The sequence below is a fragment of the Antedon bifida genome, chromosome 1, assembly GCF_963402885.1.
Source record: "Antedon bifida chromosome 1, ecAntBifi1.1, whole genome shotgun sequence".
Taxonomy (NCBI): domain Eukaryota; kingdom Metazoa; phylum Echinodermata; class Crinoidea; order Comatulida; family Antedonidae; genus Antedon; species Antedon bifida.
In genome coordinates this window covers 4,601,508-4,624,249 of record NC_136226.1, presented here as the reverse complement: position 1 = coordinate 4,624,249, position 22,742 = coordinate 4,601,508, and the positions used below count along the sequence as shown (strand labels likewise).

At 33.5% G+C, this 22,742-nt stretch overlaps 4 protein-coding genes across 6 annotated transcripts in view; 2 read left to right on the top strand and 2 right to left on the bottom strand.

Annotated features, from left to right (window-relative positions):
• LOC144842757 (uncharacterized) overlaps positions 1 to 1,609 on the bottom strand; it is a 45,804-nt gene extending 44,195 nt beyond the window's left edge. The window contains exon 1 of the mRNA XM_078699319.1: positions 1,454 to 1,609. Within this exon, the coding sequence (XP_078555445.1) occupies positions 1,454 to 1,609 (156 nt within the window). The remainder of the gene's footprint in view (positions 1 to 1,453) is intronic.
• Positions 1,610 to 4,540: 2,931 nt separating this feature from the next.
• On the top strand, positions 4,541 to 7,997 carry LOC144838493 (large ribosomal subunit protein bL21-like). Its single transcript, XM_078693895.1, has 7 exons — positions 4,541 to 4,687; positions 5,137 to 5,176; positions 5,438 to 5,535; positions 6,253 to 6,419; positions 6,764 to 6,816; positions 7,019 to 7,122; positions 7,813 to 7,997. The coding sequence occupies exons 1-7, from the start codon at positions 4,624 to 4,626 to the stop codon at positions 7,872 to 7,874; spliced, it is 588 nt and encodes a 195-aa protein (XP_078550021.1). The 5' UTR covers positions 4,541 to 4,623; the 3' UTR covers positions 7,875 to 7,997.
• Positions 7,998 to 8,111: 114 nt separating this feature from the next.
• On the bottom strand, positions 8,112 to 12,190 carry LOC144838475 (splicing factor YJU2-like). 3 transcript variants are annotated; one of them, XM_078693874.1, is made up of 7 exons: positions 12,145 to 12,190; positions 11,508 to 11,583; positions 10,662 to 10,762; positions 10,112 to 10,256; positions 9,602 to 9,909; positions 9,176 to 9,308; positions 8,112 to 9,046 (listed from the first exon to the last, which is right to left on the bottom strand). In XM_078693874.1, exons 2-7 carry the CDS (start codon positions 11,529 to 11,531, stop codon positions 8,531 to 8,533), a joined length of 1,227 nt encoding a protein of 408 aa, XP_078550000.1. In that variant the 5' UTR covers positions 11,532 to 11,583; positions 12,145 to 12,190; the 3' UTR covers positions 8,112 to 8,530. The 3 variants fall into 3 exon arrangements, with proteins under 3 accessions (XP_078550000.1, XP_078549993.1, XP_078550008.1); XM_078693867.1 differs by having other exon boundaries at positions 11,508 to 11,588; positions 12,145 to 12,165; XM_078693882.1 differs by lacking the exon at positions 12,145 to 12,190 and adding an exon at positions 12,064 to 12,085.
• An 8-nt stretch (positions 12,191 to 12,198) lies between these two features.
• LOC144838467 (dnaJ homolog subfamily C member 7-like) lies at positions 12,199 to 21,609 on the top strand. The gene is made up of 13 exons (XM_078693856.1): positions 12,199 to 12,363; positions 12,951 to 13,039; positions 13,237 to 13,361; positions 13,864 to 13,977; positions 14,346 to 14,420; positions 14,959 to 15,077; positions 15,345 to 15,498; positions 15,688 to 15,852; positions 16,592 to 16,683; positions 16,801 to 16,874; positions 17,330 to 17,476; positions 17,823 to 17,975; positions 18,368 to 21,609. The coding sequence occupies exons 1-13, from the start codon at positions 12,236 to 12,238 to the stop codon at positions 18,475 to 18,477; spliced, it is 1,545 nt and encodes a 514-aa protein (XP_078549982.1). The 5' UTR covers positions 12,199 to 12,235; the 3' UTR covers positions 18,478 to 21,609.
• The last annotated feature ends 1,133 nt before the right edge of the window (positions 21,610 to 22,742 follow it).

Genomic DNA, 22,742 nt, shown 5'->3' with positions numbered 1-22,742 from the left:
AGAAAAAAACTGTTGATCTCATACAATAACAAGGAGTTATCCGCTTGGTATACCAAGCGGATAACTAATTAATTATTCCTAAACGTTGTGTGTTAGATAATTTATTTTGGTCATAACAATAATTTAGTGAACTGCATAACATGTATTTAACATCATCCCAAAATGTTTGTGTTTTTTTCGCCGTTTTCGAACCACTCTATTCTAGATCTGATCTTGGCACCTTGTGCTTCAGCTTGATAAATATTATCAAGATCTTTTATTTTTGTTTTTAATTCTTTATCTAGTTCTTTATTATAGCTACATTCTAATTTAAAATTTGGATCTCTTTATTCAAATTGTCTTTCAGAGCATTTTTGTTTTTTTGTTTTTTTATGCAATATTTGATAGAGAATTCTTTTATTTTTATTTTTAGATATTCCCATAACATTTCTGGGTTGAGATTATTTTTATTTTGTTTAACATTTTCGATTATTTTTTTTATGGCAGTACTGTATTTTTCTTCATTTATGACGCTGTTATTTAATTTCCAAATACCAGGTCCCCGATTATTGTCTTCATTTAACAGTTTAAGTGAAATGACTTGGTGGTCAGAAAAAAGGGAAGGTCTTATATCTGTTGACTTTACAATTCCGTTCTTATACATGGCTTTTGTAATACACCAAAAGTCTAATCGTCTGTAGGTATCTTTACGACGCCAAGTGAACTGAGATTTACTTTTATGACATTGTCTCCATATATCTGTCAATTTGTGTTTTTTCATACAGTTCTTCAGAACTAATGGTAAGTTATCATAACTATTATAACTATTTTTCTGATCTATCTTTCGATCTAGAATACAGTTCATATCACCACCTAAAATGATGTATTCGTCAGCAGAACCACAAAGAGTGTCAATCTTTTTTTCAACTTTTTTAAAGAACAAGGCTCTTTCTTTGTAGTTATTCGGAGAATACACATTTATTAAATTAATTATTTTTGTCTTATATTTTATACTAAGAATAATCATTCTGCCTTCACTGTCAATGTATTTACAATCTATGTCTTTCGTATCAAAATTTGCTTTAAATAAGATAGAAACACCTCTACTATTTGTTGTACCATAACTGTGATATGCTGTACCTTTCCACAGTTTTGCTTTACAACTAGTAGTTTTTTTGTCAAAATGTGTTTCCTGTAGAAATATAATATCAGGTTTTTGGTCTTCGAACCATTTAAAAACTTTTCTTTTCTTAGACTGATCTCTTAGACCTCTTACATTTAAAGATATTAAATGTAGAGAATTATTTTTTGGATTTTCTTTCATTATATATGTACTTTTTTTTACATTTTTGATTTACAAAACAAAAGCAAAAAAAGACATTTACTTTTGAAAATACTCTATTGAGTTTATCTAAGTGATATTTTAACTTAGATGAGTTAACATTTGAAGCAAGAACAACGTAATTTAATTTACTGAATCAGATTTTCTATCTCTCTTTTCAACATTTTTTTCCCCACTTTCAGTAAGCTTTTTCCTTTTGCTAGATGCAAACTGGTCTCTAGCAACTATTGCATTGGTATTAGAGGCATCCGTTTTGCTAGTAGTTGCGAAATCTGTAATTGGTCTCATACCCTTGCTTATACTACTTGCTCTCTCAACAGTTTTATTTGTTTGCTCAACATTGCTTGCTTTTTTTTTTATCTCTTTGTTATTTAAAAAGAATTGCCCCACTGGTCGCTAAACTGGAAGAGTTACCCTCTTTAAAAATAAATAAAACACATAGAGCAGTCAAATCTGTCAAACCAACATAAGCATCTAGAGTTTGGATACCGAAATTTGGCTGTGAGCCCACATTTCGAGGATGTAGTATAAATATTTTAACTCGTATCATAGCCTTTAATGTATTACTGGAAAAAAGTTCTAGAACAGAGATCAAGGTACCATCAATTGACTGATGGCCGTTTTTTTACGAAATGTTCACACCAAACTCAGCCTAGATCATACAGTAGTTGCCATTATTATGCTTTTTGGCATTATTTGGAGGCCCACGGCATCTGGCATAATGCCACAGCATTATTACATAATTTTGTATTTTTTAAACCAAAAAAAAATATACCACAAAACACGAAAAATATTTTGTTTAATCTTGCAATTTCGTACATATCACCTTGCACATTATCATATTGTACAAAACAGGTCTGTTAGGTTTTTCCCGTACAATAGTTCCTCTATCCTTTCGATTCGGATTCAATTGACTCTTCTGATAGGAAGGCTGCTCACAAACTACCGTGTGCGATAGGCAGCACAACGACCAATTATGTTGCTCTATTTCAGAGATCATGCAGGTGGATCCCCAAGTGTAGAGACAATTGAACGAAAACATTATGAAAGGGGTTTAGTTTTTTCAGTTAATAATAATAATTATAGGCCTATATAAGCGGCCGCACCCCTCCCCCAACCCTTAAAAGTGCCATTTCCAGCCATCGAGCAGCTCTTTCTTTCAAAATTTTCTAACCTCAGCCTCAGAGGGGCTGAGGTCCTGGAGACACTAATATATTTGTTATTTCCTATTTTAAATTATAAGTGCCATTTCTGGCCATGTAACAGCCCTAAAAATTGTCATAACTTTCTTACCTCAGCCCCAACCATGGTTAAAGGGCTGAGATCCTGGAGACACAATAATTTTTATTTCATATCTATAATATAATAATTAATAGCACTAAGCCTCTCTATCTCCTCTTAAACCGCAAGTCACCTTTAGTCTATATTAGAACAGAAAATTTGTAATAAAAATGTGTTTTTTAAACCAATTTCTTTGCAACTGCCGAATGCTGCTGCGTAATTTCTCAGCCATTTTCCCACGTCACAATTAGGTCACTCAGCTCCAGAGGAATAATATAATACAATCTCAAACGGGCGGTAAGTACAATACTGTATTCTTTCTCATGTTTCTACCTCGCTCCCGCCAAACATAATATTGAGCACCCTTTTACCAATGTTGTGACGTCATCATATGGCCAGTTCAATTATAAAAGTCGTATTTTCATATTTTGCGTCATAGTTCATGACATTTAAAAGAGCGCGCTTCCATATTCTACTTATCCAATTTTTTTTAATTCCCTTTCAAAATTGCTATCTACTTGTTTCATTTTGATGACATCATCATGTTAAAAATTGGAATAAAAGGCGGGTCCTGTTATTTTCACCTATTCTGCACTGTATGTAGTATGTATACAGTATATAGTCTATACTGTATAGACACAAAATAGAGGGCACACTAACATTTTATTTTCTTTAGGTGCTCCACAATGGCATAATCGTTTTTCTGTGCGCAATATTCTAACGTATGATGTGCACGGAATTTTATCGCTGACAACGCTGGCCTATACCCTTTTTTTACACCACCAGTAAAAATGCGGAGTTGATCCGGAATTGTATAACCCGAGTCGTACCCGGGACGCAAAAATGCGGAAAACGACGTAAAAAGTTACCCGAGTCGCTGAATGACCCGGGTAAAGGCCCGGTCACACCTAACCGATACTTAACTTGAGACTTATCGTTCTCAATCGCAGTCACACTTCAACTGAAATCGTTGTGATGACGGTCACTACCAAAAATACTATAGCGCCACCACGGTCACAGTGCATTTCGGCCGCCAGTTATGGAACGACCAAATTCATGAAACTCCAAAAAGGACAAAATATGGCATGATCATTTCGGCCGCCAGGTATGGCGCACCAAATTGAAATAGCCAGAAATAACTGTACAGTATAGATTTAAAGTTATATTACGGTATTTTACCGTCTGAATATTTTGGTCAAAATGACTATTGATTTTTTATTTTACAGGTCTCGAAGATGCATGTGCTTTGTAAAAATGTGTTTCTTTATGAATATAATAAATGTAAAACATACGAATAAAAGTGTTTTTGACTGGCACATATAAAAACTTCAGCATCACCTCCTCTTATTAAAAAAATATCATTAATATTCGTGATGGCAATGTGCACGCCATAAATATTGCTGCTATTTCTGGAATTGAAGACCGCCGATTGGGCTTAATAATACAGTCTTTAGTAAAATTTTAACACACATGGCGTGTCATACATATTCAAGAAAAATTACAATTCTGGCGGCCGAAATGAACAATACATATTTTGTCCTTTTTGGCGTTTTATGAATTTGGCAATTCCATAACCAGCGGCCGAAATGACTGGCGGCCGAAATGATCAGACACCGCCACCACTACGTGGCGCTATACGATCTTTGGTCAGGTCACTAACTGCAGACCTAGGCCTACACACCACCTGTCACTCTTTTGTTTGGATCATGTTATTGTTATGTTCGATGGATCCAAACATGTTAGGCCTGTACTGTATACTTTACCTTATTCTCCGATCATCTGGTTTAAAAAAATAACCTAGGCTATTTCTAGAAAGGCTAATATAATAAATGTCTTTGTCTTTTTGAAATCGATGTTGTGATTTGAAAACTTGGAAAATCCCGAGCAGAAAGAAAGGGAGGACAGAGAGCAGCAACGTGCATGATACTATACTCGAGGCTTAAAAAATTGAATTAATTAATTTTATACGCCGCCCTCTATATACTGATATTTTGGCAGCAAGATCAAGATATTGTCTCAAGATGGCTGCCCCCATGAGATGGTTGTCTTGTGGAGGAAGGCTTACGCGGTCGTTGCGGAAACCAGGTTGGCTCTACCTTTCTTATTAGAGATTCTTAAAATGTATTATAGCTTATATAAATTGTGTTATTTATTCTAATTTCCCTCTTAGTTAGGCCTTATGGGTGGTACTGTACTTTCGCACCTACACGTGACCATTGTATTGAAAATCGCTGGACAAAAACGCACCGACCGGGCAGCTCGAGTGTGGTTAGGCCTATTTTAAGCCTAGGCCTAGCCTAGGTAGGCTAGGTGCGAAAGTACAGTGGCACCCACCCTGTATTTTCTATAAACACGGTCTGGCAAGTCAGCCAATCTGTGAAAAAGTTCCCTCACGTCATCTTTTATTTTTAATTTTAGGAATTGGCAAATGTAGGCTACCACTGCCAGCACTACTAATTGAGTATTACTAAAACTTATTACTAAATTTTATAAAAACTTTTTTCCATTATCATTTATTCTATTCTGTTTTATAGGTTTTCAAATTGAAGTAAATAATTGTTTTAATTTAGTCAGGTAAGTTCTCCATTTTACCTTTACATTTTGTTTTCTTGCCACTAGGCCTAGGCCTAGATTGATGCATCTTTTATGAGTCGAAATGCCAATATGTACCTTTTGAGTCTAAAAGTAATTCTAATGCACTGTCGAAAACATATTTATTATTATTAGCACAGAATGACACTAAGAAACAGCATAGTAATTCTCCACAACAGTCAGCAGCCAAGGAGTGTCCCTACCTCCAATTTAATAATTGTTAATCAAATCATTTTTTAATAGAACTCAAGTACATCGCATGGTATTGCCACAGTTACTTAGATTACAACCATCGTCAACGCTACCAACATCTTTAAACACTGATTTTTCTCTATCTAATGGTAATGATATTTATGTTAAAATGTTGTTTTAATAAAAAAAAAAATATCTGATGTGGTAGTAGTAGTATGGCTTACTTTGTTTCCTCCTTCCACTTCCACCAAAGCAGTATCCAACTCATTGATCATGAATACAGTAGATGGGTTACCCTGAACTGGTTCAAAGCGTTTCTTTGACGGGAGAGGACACGGTCTTCTCCTCGAATCACTGAAGATCTTTATGATGATAAAAAAAAAATAATAGAAAACATACAACACACATAATGTTTACAGAGTGCACTGTTAAATCTTAAACTCTCAAAAAAATATGCCCATATATGGACATGATGATGTCATATCACTACCATATTTGGGCACATCGCTTTTTTTTTTCAAACTAGTTTGATAGTGTAGACAGAACTTACTTTAGTGTACATTGAAGCAGTTTGCGTTCAATTCAGTGTATTTCTTCCAGCATCAAACAGTAGAATTAACTCTTAAGCTCCTGAAAAAAGGTGTGATGTAGCCACAAATATGGTAGTGATATGCTGTTATCATGTCCATATATGGACACATTGCTTTGTCACATAAAGTTTGATAGTGTAGACTGAGCTTTAGACAACATAGGCTAATGTCAATGAACCCAGTGGTCTAAACGTTACTGCAGGGCCAGTTAATAAGGTGGCATGAAAATGAAAAAGTATAACATGAAAATTTTTAAAAAAAAATTGTTTATTACAGATTATTCAGTATTGCAAAACGTAAACAGTGAGATAAATTCCAACAGTGGCCGTCTGTTTGCAATTTTATATATATCTGGTAAACAATTTAAAGTAACAACAAATGACCTAATCCAAACTCTTTCGCACATTGATGCTGATGTTGGTGATAGGATACGGCTTGAAAAAGTAAGTTAAGCAGTAAGTTATAAACAGTAAAAATGTGTCGCCTGGAATGAACCAAAGGGCATTTTGTGTCTATACTGTAGTATCCCTGAATCAGGGAGTTGTACAACTCCCTACCCTCAATAAGCCTATTCTTAACTAGCAAACTTGACTTTGCAAGCTCACAGATTGCCACTGTATGGAGGTTGGAGGCGATTTCAGCAAGGGATTCTCAGATGGACAGGATATTGTACACTACCCTAAATAGCTTTAGACTTTTGTTTGTGGAGAGCATCTTGTGTACACATTTTCACTTGAACTTAGTAATGATATATCATTGCCTACAATTTTTATTTTTTATTTTACAGGTCCTAATGGTAGGAGGTGAAAACTTCACAATTACAGGAAAGCCTCTCATTAAGTATGTTCATCCACAATTTTTCACTAACAATCTTTTCTTTAAAATGATATTTTATTATGCCAATGGATTTCATGGCTGCAATGAATATATTCCAATGATTATCATGACAATGGATTCATCGAGTTTGATTTTGTGTTGGCTCCTCATACAAAATTGAGAAAGTACATACATAAAATAAAGATAAATAATAACTTTTTATTAGGTTAGATGTTGTGAAAGTAGAAGCCACAGTGATTGAGAAAACTAAGGGTCCAACTATTGTAATATTCCGTTTCCATAGGAGGAAGAGGCACAAAAAATACAAGGGTGTGTTACATAATTTTTTTTCCATTAATATTATATAGGTTTGTCATTTTAATTGTTGTGTTAACCTACTTTCACATCACTCCCAGGTTCGTTCCGGCACCCCAAAAAAAAAGCAAGCAAGCATTGAGCACGCTTTTACATTGAGCACAAATTTTGTTATCCGATGGCAAGCGAGGTCATTCATGCTCACTGCTGATTGGATGAAAGACAAAAATCGTACGATTTCAGAAAACAAATAGCTTTTTGATCTATCGCTACGGTATGGATTCAAATCGTATGAATTTGGTGTCAGCGATCCTATGCTTTACCACTGAACCAATTTTCCACGATATTTTTCGCAGGGCACCGGACGCGATGTGAAAGCAGCTTCGGTCTAATTTTGTATGCTGGATAATTGGCTTTCGTTTCCCTGACATGCCACACGACTATGTTATTTTGTCTAAGATGCGCATACGTAAATGTGTACAGAATGATTTTTAATTTGACAGCTGCATAGTTAAGTGGAGCATAATGAATGCAAATATTAAAAATCGTAATAAAAGTTTAAATTCAGCAAAACTGTCCTTTTGACAGTTAAAGTGAAATTATTATTATAACTACTATTTACAAAATATTAATATTATATGTATGCACTTCCCCGTCTGCTTGCTATAGAGTGTTTCATAATTTGTTTTGCTATTTTTTTTTCAGAAAAGAAACCCAACCACACAGTGTTAAGAATTAACAGTATTGAAGTTGCACCGGTATCGTAGACGTCACCACTCAATAAAATTTGTTAAACATGTTTCAAATCACCGTTTTACAAACAAAACGTTGAAATGTTGATAGCTTGTTTATAGGAATTTTTTTTAGAACCGCAGTATCAGATCGCATATTTTTTTTTTTTTACAAAAGCTTACCAAATCTTCATAATCATCAGACCTCCATAAAAGGCAAATGAATATGTTGGATGTTCTGAATTTCACACACAGTTGAAGTATTTTACACTGTACAATATAAACAGAATTTATTGTCAATTACCTGTATTATCAATAAAATCATGATATAAAAGTAAGCTGGATCTGTTGTTTTTATTTAGCAGTAGAACCCTCACTTAATACTTTTAACCTTAAAGAAAAACAAACGAGGGAAATATATCTGTTTTAACACTCTGTTAAGATACTTTGTTTGGTCCTGAAGGCGTCGATTCTACTGTATTCTGTCTTATTTATTTAGCCATGTTGCCAATAGTGATTTATATCCCACCCTGTCTTATTGCATCTTCGGAAGTTTCCTGAACTTCCGACATCTTACATGATTTGAACCAGGGACACTGGGAGTGGCAAGCATCTTTTATAATTTGATGCATTATGTACCATAAATGATCTCGCAAACAACAATCTTTTGGCGTGCTATAATAAAATCGACTTCATTCAGATACATCAGAATTTGAATCATCACTGTCCGAGTACCCTCCTAGGAGGTCAAGTCCAAGGCCACAAGATTTGACTTTCAATTCCTTCTTTTTCACCATACCCTCTTTGATATGTGCCATGACCGCTAAACTTGCAATACCACTGGTCTCTTCTGTTGACTGTTGACCAATAGTAAGATCACCTTCAACGCTACCAGATGATGAAGCGTCAACAGTATTTTGTTTACTGTTAACTGATGAAGGCTCAGCAGTATTTTGTTTACTCTTAACTGATGAATGCTCAACAGTCCTACTACTGCCCTCTTCAGCTTTTGTTTCCGCTACTTTTTCTTCATTATTAATCAAACTTGTTTCAGAAAGATTTCTCTTGGTTTTGACTATGGGTATGACAGAATCTTTGGGTTTTGGTGCCTTCTTGGTCTTGACCAGGGATGATAATGAAGACTTTAACTGGCCTACACTCCGGTCCCAGACTTTCTGCTTCTTTTGACTCGATACAGCCTCTACATCCTGTGAAGAAAAATTGAAATTTTTTTGCCTTAGTTCAAAATGCGCTCTTCTTATCGTGATTCTGGCATAACCAGATAGATGTGTGTAGTTCTCTTAACTCTCTAAATTTAAGTTTGTAAGAACAATTACCTCATGGATAAAATCTGTTGGTCTTTTGCCTTTATTTAATTTAGTCTGAAACAATGGTTTCTCTTCGTCTTCTTCACTTCCACTATCATCCAGACGTTTCATTATTATTTCTGATGATTTTCCAAAGATTTTCCTGAAATTATAATTAATATATAATTTAATATAAAAAAAATTAAAAAATTGAAAGTAGATACTTCCAACAAGTCTGATAACTAGAAAATAAAGTCTGAACTGGTTGCAAATATGATGTTTAATGAGTCTAAAAGTCATTCTACACATGTGGAGATTAACTTTTTGACTCAACAGCTACGTATTCACCTGTCGCTGCATGATAACAAAAAGTTGCTATTATGAAACAGACTAGTATTAAAATAATGGAAAACGAATTATGTATTAACTTCAAATTGTACGACAAAATGTACCAACCGAATCTCGGCTTCGTCCTCTTCCTCTTGTCGTTTTCTCATTTCTTCCTCCTTTTCCTTTATGATTCCGATGTGATCAACATCCGCTTGTCTCGTGTTCAGTTCTCGCAATTCTTCTATATTTTCCATAATGTCCATCTCTTGTTTGGAGTCTTTGGTTCGGTTCTCTAGCACCTTCATTGGATTGTTCGCTTCCTCATCTTCCCGTTGTTTCTTTATTCTCTTTTCCTCTTCATCCAATAATTTCACAGCCTCAAAATTCCTGGTTGCCCCTGCTTCTACGACATAGTCCTGACTTTCAGGGTCTGTCTGAAAGAATTCAAAAATTTGAATAGGTTATAGATTCAATGGAATGAAACATTTCTTATAGGTCTCTGGTAAGAATATAAATAATAGTCCCAGGCTACAACATTTGGCAAACATTAGATGGGAATACACTCAAATTGCTTGCCTTGGATTTTCATTGCCTCAACTGCATTTTTACATTATAAATGTACTAAATTGTACTTACTCTGAATGAGATTTCAGCTACACATTTAGGACATTTGATGTAGAATCTGTAAATTCTAAGTCCCAGATAGTTCATATCCAAAACATCTTCTTTCCTTGCATTGAACTTCTTTCCTTGGTAGATATATTCACCACATGTTTTACATCTGTGTCAAAATGACAGTACAATTCAGATAATTATATACCATGAGCTTCTTTTTTTTAGGACTCTTTTCGCGATGGGCTTTTTTCAAGATTCTTTTTGCAAACTGAATAATGTGATTTTTTTCCAAGAAAGCATACAAGAAGAAGATACAAGATGCAATCAAATACCATTTGGAAAACAATCAATTGTAGAATAAATATATGTTGAGTGTTGTAAGGTCAATAATATATTGATACTGTATGATAACACGATCATACATTTCTATTCATTTGACATTCAAATTTGGTTTATCTAAAAAAGAAACTAATACAATCTTGAAACGAAGCCCTGTGGATTTCAAGATTATTAATGATAATGTTTATGAAATATTAATGTAAAAATTAATATCAAAATAGACTTTACACACCTCATGTGACATGGAGCCATTAGACGGACAACAAACTTCTTGTTTTTTTCAGCTTTAACTTTTGGTATTTTCGACGGATCAAAATCAGGCGGATAGTATTTCTGAAATAAAAAATTCATCATTAATAATTTAAAGACCCCTTCCCTGCAATTTTGGACGTTTTTTGGAAAATAATACATATATATCACTTTAAAAACATTAAACCATGTCATTCCTTGTCTTAAATGTACGTTTTATGGTAAATTATGATAAAAAGTGAGAAACAATGCACTACCTAAGTAGCTCGCGGCGATCGACCTCTCGTGGACGGTCTTAGGCCTAGCCTAGCTAGGCTTAGTTTTGTAGGCCTAGCTGGTAAACATCGGTAACGTACGAACATCGTACGCTAGCTATATACCTAGCCTGACGTTGTATAGTTGCTGCATTAATTGTCTTTCTATTTTTGCCAGACTCCGTTGATACAAATTGGGGAAAACCCGGTATTTTCGCTGAAAAGTTAGGAGTCTTCCATTTGTTTTGGCCTCACGATTGATCGAAAAGTGGGCGAATTACAGGTGAAAAACCAAAATATCAATCCGCGCGCAATGCATTTTGGGATTTATAGCGGCCCGCTATAATTATTAGAATCGACTTATTTTTCACATTTTTAACCGTTTAAAGACGAAAAAAGTTATCGCAATAGGACCATATAGTATTATTTTTACATTAAATATAGTTTGTGATCTTAAATTAGATCTAAACAACGTAGGGAAGGGGGCTTTAATGCTCATGATGTGTTTTAGATGATATAATTTTACAATCAGTTTTTTTCTGAAATACCTTCTTTAAAAAAGAATGAATACTTACATTTAACACTTTTCTTTCAGACATGTTTTTGTTTCGTTATTGATGGCTTTGATTTGTTGAAAATCTTATTCTCTACCTGTAGTGTAAAAAACCGACTTTATTTGGTTAACCATAACATCAACAATAATTGATTGAATGAAAGCTATGAAATGAAAACTATAATTACATTAGATCTTTAGAATAGAAGCATTTTATGATGGATATTAATACTCTATTTAAAAAATAATTAAATGAAAGAAAAGCGGCACTTTATTTTGAACATCAAGGCTAGCACTCTCATCTCCATGATTTCAATTTCTTGTTTGTTGGGCTATGGTGTGGAGTTGAGGGCCGGGTCAACCCAGTGACCACCCAGCAGCAGCAGGCGCGGCCCGGCCTACTACTACTACTAGGCCTAGAGCTACCTAGGCCTAGGCTAGTAGGCCTAGCTAGGAATAGTTGAGGCCTAGCCTGTCTCTAGCTAGGCTAGATCCTCTGTTATAGCCTACATTAATTTACAATCACATCCTAACTCTGGAATCCCTAACTCTATTTAAGTGAGTAGGCAAGACTAAACCTAGCAATTTCAGATTATATATTTAGTGTCTAATACAAATTAAATCATTTATAAAATAAAGTTTGTGGTCGATTTTCTCACCGTAATAAAATCGTACTTGTTGTGTGAAGAAAAAAAATAGCGAGACTGCCCTCTTCGGCGCGGTTGAGGAAATTCGGCGCAGAGAGTAAACATGGCGACGATGGACAAGGAGGTAGAAATTGAAGAAACGACCGAAGAGATCACCATTGAAATGGAAGAAAATGAAGAAGAACCAATGGAGGAAGAACAAGAAGAAGAAGACGAAAGAACCCCCGAAGAGTAGGTTTCAAAAATTATTTAAAAATTCAGAATATGTGTGGTTTTTTTATGTAACAAAAGACGTACCTTCTGGAAGATTCCAAATTTCGTTGTCAAAATATCGAGGCTAGGCTATATAGAAAGTAGACGGGACTCATTCATTGAATGGGTAAGCCTAACGAATCGTAAAAAATGCCTAAAATATTTTAAAATAATAAATATAAGAAGCACATTAAAGGACTCACATTGAAGGATAACAGGTCAATAACCAAGGATAATAAATTTATATAGGCCTATGATGTGTGTTATTCTGTATAATATTAATATTCATTGTAAATTTGGTTGACTTTAATTCAACCGGCTTGTGTTGTGAATGTGTGTATTGTTGTATTCTATCTATTAATGTACCGATTGTACCCTCATTCAGTGTTTTTATTTAAAATCAAATAGGATTACAAGACGGTTTAATGGTCAGAACGTGGACCTGTAAAAATAGATCTCAGAGTAATTTCCGCATGCGGAGTAAACTCTACTTTTGTATTCCACAGGTTAATAAAAAAAAAAATACTTGACAAACTTAATTTATTTCATTCCGATTTTTTTTATAGAAAAGCTGAAGATATGAAGAAAGAGGGAAACTCATTTTATGTTCAGAAAGAATATTTCAAGGCAATAGACCTTTACACAGAAGCTATCAGTAAGAGGTTCAATTGCTAAAAAAAAATCCACTCACCACAATCAATTCTTCAGTCCAAGAAAAACAAAAATTGTCAATTCATATCCCTTATTTATCTACAATTTTTTACTAAATTTAATATTCAATAATTATATTTATATTCAATAATTAATTCTCTTCCAATACGTTATAGAAATCATTGCATATTTACATTTTAGATTTGTGTCCGAAATGTGCCAGTTACTACGGAAACAGAGCTGCTTGTTACATTATGCTGGATAAATTTAAGGATGGGTTGGAAGACGCAAGGACTGCAGTTAGATTGGATCCTAGTTTTGTAAAGGTGCTTAATATTACATTGTTTTACAAATAATAGAAGTCAATCCAGGAATTTCCCATAGTTCAAGGAAGTTGAGTCATTAATATTCATGTTTTCCATATTATGTATTAATGAGTTCAACTATCACTAATAATAAGTTTAATTTTGTAAAAGCCGATTTACACAGACGAGCGGTAACGGTAGTATAAATAGAGCGGACAGGCGGTTCCCGGCCAGGATAGATACAGATTCTACGTGGGACAAGCTACGCGGGTTTTCGCTTACCGTTACCGCTCGTCTGTGTAAATTGGCCTTTAGGTTACATTTGCATTGAAGACTTTCTTGTTTTTAATTCACGTTCCAAATTTAAAACAGCGAAAAATCTCCCCTCAATTTCAATAGTCCATGATTTTAAAGTACAGTATTAGTGGAGTATTTTTTATCATTGCAAATGTAACTCTACATTTTACTTTTATGGGATTTAAAGGTGATCTAAATGTGATACGTTTTGTATTCCTTAAATTAGGGTCATTTGCGAGAAGCTAAGTGCCACCTAGCATTGGGCGAGGTTGATGGCTCAATACGATCGCTAGAGGAGGTCATGAGGTTAGATTCAAATAACAAACAAGCTAAAAATGAGGTAAGTATGGATTTTTAACAAAAGACCATTCCACAGCAACAATTTGGCCATTTACCAAACATATTACTCCTAAAGAGAATACATTTTTAATGAAGATATTGTTTAAAGGGTTGCCTTGTGTATAAACACCAGTAAAGTACTGTGATGTGAAGTACTGTGATGCGGTACACCGTGCGATTCCAAAATGAAGTAAAGTAATAAGGTCGAGAATTGTTAAGCTACAATATCATGTTGGAAACACACGGCGTGAAGCAAATCTAACTTTACCAAGATTAACAGTAACAGTAAATACTCTATTATATTAAGGGCACAAGAAAATACTAGTTTGTTATTTTGTTACCCTTTATTGATCTTGTTTTTGTTTACAGCTTGTGACGGCTAGAGCTTGTTTTAAGTTTATATCAGAAGGCAAGAAGGCATATGAAAAAGAAGACTTTAGAAAGGTATTAAATGTTATTATAAGTAAAGCTTTATTTTAGGATTATTATTTAAGCTTGGATCTGACTAGGACACCATGCAAAGACATAAACACAACACAAGTTATTTGTTTAATCACGATACGATAAATCATCCGTTGCGATTGATGAAATTACTTGTTGACTAAGGCATATTTATTGAGCTGCTGTTTGTAGTTATTCAATAAATATTAAACATTTGGAGTGGGTAGTGGGGAGGAGGGACCTGGGGTGTCCATTAAGTCACCACTTTAAAGACTTGTTTTTCCACTAATTCATCTAGAGCCACAGTAGTAGTATGAAGGGGCCTTACGTGTGTACTGTGGTGTTCATTTAGTGCCTAGAAAAATGTCCCAAAGGAGAATTTCTACTTTAAATCTGAAGGGATATCTAAAGCAATGTACATGAGCTAGTAACATATTGAGCACTGATTAACATTATGGTTGTTTTATTTTCTTAGACCTAGGCTCAATATATGACTCAATAAAATGTACCGTACATTAATATTTGTCTATTTTTCTGCCAGGTTTTGTTTTGTATGGAACGTGCAATAAGTCTGGCTCCAGCATGTTCTAGGTTCAAAGTTCAAAGGGCGGAGTCTCTAGTGTTATTAAAACGTTACGGGGAAGCACAGGTTGCCTTGAAGTGAGTTAAACAATTTTCAAGTTTTAAAAATTAGTTTTTACATTTTGGAAATACGCCGAATGTTTCACAATTTTTTAAGTAGTTATATCAGCCTCTGCTTTTACGGATTTTTTCAAGAGCTTTTCCAACTTTCATAAATCCTTAATTGACACCGAAGTGTTTAGTTTTTAATTTTTAAACTAGTGTTTATAGTGTTTTTTTAGAATTCAAACGAGAACTCCAAAATCAAACTTATAAAAAAGAGTCCTATTTTTGTCTTTATTTTAGTGAGTTATTACAACGAGATGGGATGAATGCCGATGCCATCTATGTTAGGGGTTTGTGTTTTTATTACGAAGATATAATAGACAAAGCGATACAACACTTCCAACAAACGTTACGACTTGCGCCAGATCACACCAAGTCCAGGTTGGCATTTAAGGTACGTTAAATATTAATTCAGATATTTTTCTTCTTTTAATTTTTTAAATATTTATATAGTGAATTTAATGTTGTTTTTTTTCGGCTTAGAAAATTCTATTTATCATGTTTTATATATTTTCATTTTTGATTTCCTTTATTTTCTAAATATTAAATCGAAAATTTTGTTTATAAAACTTTTTTTCTTCAGAAATGTAAATCGTTAAAGGTAAAGAAGGAGGAAGGGAACACTGCTTTCAAGTCGGGGAAAAACCAGTTGGCCTATGACCTTTACACGGAAGCACTACAGATCGACCCCCTCAATGTTTTCACGAATGCTAAAATATATTTGAATAGAGCAATTGTTGGAACGAGGGTTAGTTCATACTCAATTGCTTTTTACTAATTTTATTATGTTTTTTATTATGAAATTTTATGTAGAAGGAAGCAAGATAATGATAAAAGTTCTGCATTGGCTTGTTTTAGTTAATTTGCTAAAGTAATGGTTATGACATAATTAGTAGTAGTGCGAGTCAAGTTTGTCACTTTTAAATGGCTACTACATACCTTGAAAAGCATCTTGTTAGTCTAATCTATGATTATCTTGCCATAGAAATGTTGATATAGAGACTTATCATCTTCTTGCTATAGAAACCTATAATCTTCTTGCTATGGACACTTACATCTTTTTTGCTATAGAAACTTCTATCATTTTTATGTTATAGAAGCTCTGTATTGATAATCTTCGTGCTATAATAACTGTGATAATCTTCTTGCTATAGACACTTTCATCATCTTCATGCTATCTTCTATTCTTTTCTTGCTATAGACACTTTGATCATCTTCGTGCTATCTTCTATTCTTTTCTTGCTATAGACACTTTGATCATCTTCATGCTATCTTCTATTCTTTTCTTGCTATAGACACTTGTCTAGATAGCTTGATCCTCATTTTATATTCTTCATTTATTATTCCTGAAATCAACCATTTTAAAATGTTGAATTTATTACAATAATAATAATGATTTAAAAATAGAAATAAATACTGTCAAGCACACAAATAGAATAATTCAAATTATTCATATTTTAAAAGTTTTATGTGTCAATCATTTTCAGCTTGGGAAAACAGAACAAGCCATAGAAGATTGTTCAAAAGCTATAGAACTAGATCCAAAATATACAAAAGCATATTTGAAACGTGCAAAATGGTAAGTACTAGTATACATACGCTGAATTTATTTTGATAATTTAAACCTACAACACTAATTATATATTACTGTATTCAAATAAATTGTACTCTTAAGGTAAATATACTTTTTTTTTAGCTTCATGGAAACAGAATTATTTGAAGAAGCTGTACGTGATTATGAAAAGGTTTATGAAATGCAGAAAACGAAAGGTGAGAATATTGATTGATAAGTAACGTGCATATTAGGACCATACTATGTTGTATACAAACTCATATTGGCAATTCTAGCTTTAGTTACCTCCGCGAGAATGACGAGAGGTTACGAGGTCAATCGGGTGTATGTGTTTGTTTCTTAGCAGGATTACTCAAACAGTTATTGCCTGATTTACATAAGATTTTAAAGGATGGTTTCATAGCTGTATGGGAACATACAGTACACTTTTCTATGAAATAAACAAGAAATATACAGTCACTTATTTAGGGAACACCACTATTAAGGTGTCACTTTTATGTGAAATGAAAAATGGCCAATATACAGTCAACTGCTACTAGATTAGTCTTTAGAAGCCTCTATAAAATGTACATTGGTGCTCTAACCATCTTTTTAAGCATGCTCACAAATTACCATTATTACGCCAGCCTTCAAACATTACTTAATTTTTTAGAACACCGGATGTTACTTCAAGACGCAAAATTAGAACTTAAAAAAAGTAAACGTAAAGATTATTACAAGATTCTGTCAGTTGGTAAAAATGCAAATGAGGACGAAATCAAGAAAGCATACAGAAAACATGCTCTACTCCACCACCCAGGTCAGTTGAACATTTTTATTTACAAAATTAATGTTATATAATATTTATTATGTTGAAGAAGCCTATCTGTCACACATATTACGACCACATTGCATTTATCCCTCTAAGAAATTGTATAGTTTAAAAATATCATTATTTATAACACATCTTGTATACTTGGCATCTGATTGGCTGATGGACCTAGCCTTCGACATTTGTTTTAAGGTGAAAGAAGCGAATTAATTTACAAGAAATTTACTTTAGTAGAGATACAGTATGTATAAAACAAATATTGAATGTATATGAGTGGAAATGGAGAGATGATGTCAAAGTCTTCTGAAAACCCTATTTATTTTTTTTTTTAAAGATCGTCATGCTAGCAAATCAGTAGAGGAACGAAAAGAGGAGGAGGTAAAGTTTAAGGAAGTCGGTGAAGCGTATAATATATTATCAGACGCCAAGAAAAAATATCGCTATGATTCAGGCCAAGATTTGGAAGATATGTCCAATGGGTTTGCAGGTAGGTGGAACAAAAACTTTTAAAATATTCAAAAGTTAATCTACACAATTGGATTTTTACATTTAATTTGGCAGTGTGTGCTTATTCCCGAGTACCAAAATGTGCTGGTTTTACATGAAAATTATTACAGAGTTGTGGGTGGACTTATAACCGAATCAGTACATAGTATAATAATACCCCTGCTAATTTTGGCTTGTCAACAGCAGTAAGTTCAGTGGTCTAGTGGTATGATTCAAGACCTGTGTTTGAATGGTCATGGGTTCATATCTTATGGATGAAATTTGAATTTGTTTTTGCAGGCATCAGGTTGGACAATGAACAAAGCTAATTAGTAATAATATTAAAACAAATCAAATCAGTTACTAAATTAAATTTTATCCCATTTCTTACAGATTTTGATGCCAATAATCTTTTCCAAGCGTTTTTCAGTGGTGGAGGCGGTCATAGCCATCATCATCATGGCCATTCCTTTCCTCACGGGTTCTCATTCCAGTTTGGTTAACAGCTTCCATGGGCAAGGCACTCAGGGATTTTATCCGGTACCTGTCCGACCACTTGAGTTGGTGCTCACAGGTGTAAATAAGAGAGAAGGTCCTTTTTGACAGAAGGTGCGATTGGAATGGAATATAAAAGGACCACAACTTTAAAAACAAGTATCATTATTTCACAATGTTATGTTATAAGGAATAATCATTTCGTTTGGAGATATGATGTAAATGCTGCAAGAGATACCGGATATGTGATTTTATTATTAAATGCGTGATATACAGACACGTGTCTACTACGGCCAGAAAAAAAACCTTCAGCCTATTCACAGTACAGTACCCATGTGAATGAATACTGTACCCTGTTTGAAAGAACTTCCTGCCACAGTAAATGCCCTTTGCCCCCACAGGGCAGATGGACATACAATTCCTATGTCTAGAATATAATATTCAACATAGTAAGTGGAAACTTGTAAAAAAAATGTCTTACCACTTTGAAAACCAGATACTGTGCGGTGACCAAAGGTGTCTGGGTTGTGCAAAGAAGGTTAGTAAGATAAAATTAAAACAAACAAGTTTGATTGCCGACGTTTTTAATGGTTGGGAAAAGAAGATGATTAAGGTTTGAAAAAAGTTTTAAGTTATTAATAAGGCACTACGTTTGCTTTAAAAATAGTAAAATAGAAAAAAAGGGTGGGTGGGTGGGGATGATTCTTTAATGTTCACTAATCCTATCCAACAAGCCACTGCCTTTAGGAAGGGTGACTAAAATTACATTTGTTTATTTTTGGGGCATCTTAAATAATTGTGTACATGCGTGTCCAATTATTAACACTTAATTAACAATACAAGCTCGTAGCCAGGAAATTCAAACTAAACTCCCCTAAAGTGCCCCTAGAGATCAGCAGCGAAAGTGACAATAAATAATCTAGCCTGCCTTATTAATGATTTTTGCACCTTTTGTGGAAAAAAGAACCTGGCTATGGGCTTGCAATGTACCCTGCTTAATTTTGTTGTTTATATCCTCATTAATGTCAATTACTAACAACTATTAAAATTTGTTTTTTTGTTTAGATTTTTATTTTACAGATTACAGACTTAATCAATTGTTTTGCCAAATAACAAAGTTGAGACTACAAAATATGCATTTTACTTTTTTTTTATTTGTGAAAATAAAATACGCAGCTGAAGCTAGCTAAAGTTTTTATGACATCAACAATATTTGTTTTCTAATTTGTTGGGCCTGACCACAACATTTATGGATATTAAAATATACTCGATTTTCTACGGTTTATATTGAATATGAGAATTTCTAGGGAACACTAATAATTGCTGGGGCTGCTTATATTAATAGTCTGTCAAAAATAGATACAATAAACAGTTTTATCTTTCAAAAGTAAGGAGTGTGCGACCCCTTGGGACTGCTGTAATACTATTGACTACCCAGATCAAACTCAAAGCATATCTAAATTACTCAAATGATATCTAAATTAAGGTTGGTTTATATTAATTGTTTATACTTACTGTATTGTATCATAACAGTTATTTATGATTGTACACAAAACAAATTCTGTGTGAATCCGCATTAAGTCTAGAAAGCTGTTACACTAACAATTGGTGCCAATTTGTAAAAAGAAAAATGAACTTGATATTTTTATAGAAACAAAAAATTTACTGTTGAGGTTGTAAACTGAACATTTCCCTTGACAAATATTTTGATTTGATAATTTGACACCTTCAGGACCCAAAGAAGTGTCCCAAAGGAGGGGTTATACTGTACATTATTTGATTACTGTATGTGGAAAGTTCTGATAAAGATATAGAATGAGGACTAACATGAAAACTTACACAATCTACATACATGTTATTCTGTGTGAATTTACTCCAAAGGTATGGTGTAGGCCTAAAACCGAAAGATGAGCTTATATAATACAGTTATCATATCATTTGTGCGATGGTTTTATTTCTCTATTTTAAATAGTTGTTTTCTATTTACAATGTACAGGTTTGGGAAATTTCTTTATTTATCAATTTGTATTTAGTAAACACTGTTATTTCAAGTTCAGAAAGAAATTTTCCAAATTTAATTATATAATAAAATTGGAAGTATTATAATAATCATACATTATAAATCGTAAATAATAAGTTATTAGCTTTTAGATATTTGTAATTGATGTACATACACAATTATAAATTATATAAAATAAAGTGTAGTAAGATGAATCTTACCAAGTACAGTAGATTGAACAGGGCTAGGCTAGCCTGATATATGGGTGTTACAGGGATTTCTGGAAGATGGGAGATAACAATGCAATCTGTAGGACCTATTGAGTTGGGGCTTCTAACAAACATAATAGCATGCATGCAATACTGTAGAACACATTTTTTTTATTTGAATTGCTTTTCCTATGTATTCTAATATTCTTTTTACCCAGTTTGACCTGAATCTTAAGCGCTGTCTACACTATCAAACTTTATGATGTGCCCATATATGGACCTGATGATGTCATATGAATACCATATTTGGGCATATCAGTTATTTTGTCTGTGTAGACAGTGGAGTAGTATGCACCCCCTAATCTAATAGAACAAAATCTTTTGACTTTGCTTTTTCTTTGTATTCTAATATTCTTTTTATCCAATTTGATTTTAATGTTATGGAGTAGTTATCCCCCTCTTATTAGTGCCTATGAATTTGTTCACCTTTAGAATTATTTTATTTTTTCAAGATGTTGTATACCGTTGTCTTTAATTTGTGTTTTGTCAATAAAATGTTGTCAATGTTAACTCATATAGATAACTGTATAATATCTATATGGCTAATTGAAACTTGTACTGTATATGGATGATAGTGTAAGGTGGGTGAAACGGGTAGATCATTTGGAAGGAATTATAATCTCACTAAATTTGTTAGCCCTCTCCAGTACCATATTCAAAACTGAAAATGGTTCTATTTGTAATTTCACCTCTTTTACCCAACTGCCTTCACTGTGAATACATTTAAACCCATCGCAAAATGTGTTGATTTCTTTTTTGTGGCACATAAATAATGTTATTTTATTATAAATACTTAACCACTAGTCAATGTTTCTCAGTAAAATGTAAATTTGGATGTTTTCATGTGGTTGAATAAATTGATCTAATCTGTACTTTGTTTTCTGTGATTACTGTAAAATTAAATATGGTTAAGATTGTGACAAGGAGGATTAAGATCATTGTTAGTTCTACCTAGATATTTCTACCTGTAATGGACGTTCATTTTTGTTTTTTGTATTTTCACATCATCTTAACAGTAAATACATGACCCAATTACCAGGATGCTTTCTTATATCAAGTCTAATATATAGCTTAGATAGTGGTGATGTATTGGCCAGAAGAAACCTTAAAAATCCTGCAACTATGATGGGATTTGACCCAAGTTCCATGGGATTTGTACACTAAGCCACAAATATTAATAGTATTAATGGTTCCTAACATACGATACATGTTTGAACAGCATATTCCTGCATAGCATTTAAAGGATGAGAAGCATCTCTCCATGCTTGGAAACATTGCCAGCCAGTTTGAAGGCTTACCTCAATTCTGACAAAATAATATAGCCATGCATTAATTGTATCCCTTTATTAGGAACATAGTAACCTCACTCCCTGGGATATTGTACATTTGTAAACAGAACATACATCCATACCTAAGAAATAACTGTTAGTGTAGCTGCTGCCTGATGATGACAAAAATACAAAATCATATGTAGAAATTGAATTCATGCTGTACTCACCACCAGTTCAGGTATCTGCTGTGTAAAATAACCTAAAATGAAGTGTCTAAACTATCATCTGATATTCCTAGATAGTTCCATGTGTCTTCCAAATTCACTTCTTCTATACCAACTACTAAAGCAGTAGGCTACTATATGTAGGCCATCAAACTGATTTGCATACATCATTTACAATCCCTGAAAACTGAATTTACATAATATGTAAAACAGGTGTCTTTTTTGGCATCATGCCAGAAAATGCAATCTATTCTCAAATGTATGGACATTAAATTAATCTACATACACAAAATGACATTTATATTTTATATAATTCTGTCTTTAAAAACAATGGGTTTGTTTCTTTATCATATTATTGACATAATACAAGTTATGAGAAATGATAAAGTGGTGAAATGGTAAAGACACAGAATTTGAGGTTAAGAGGTCACTAGTTCAAATCCTGCAATTCTATAATACTACTTACCAACAGAACATTACATTTGATATAGGTATCATGTTGAACTTATG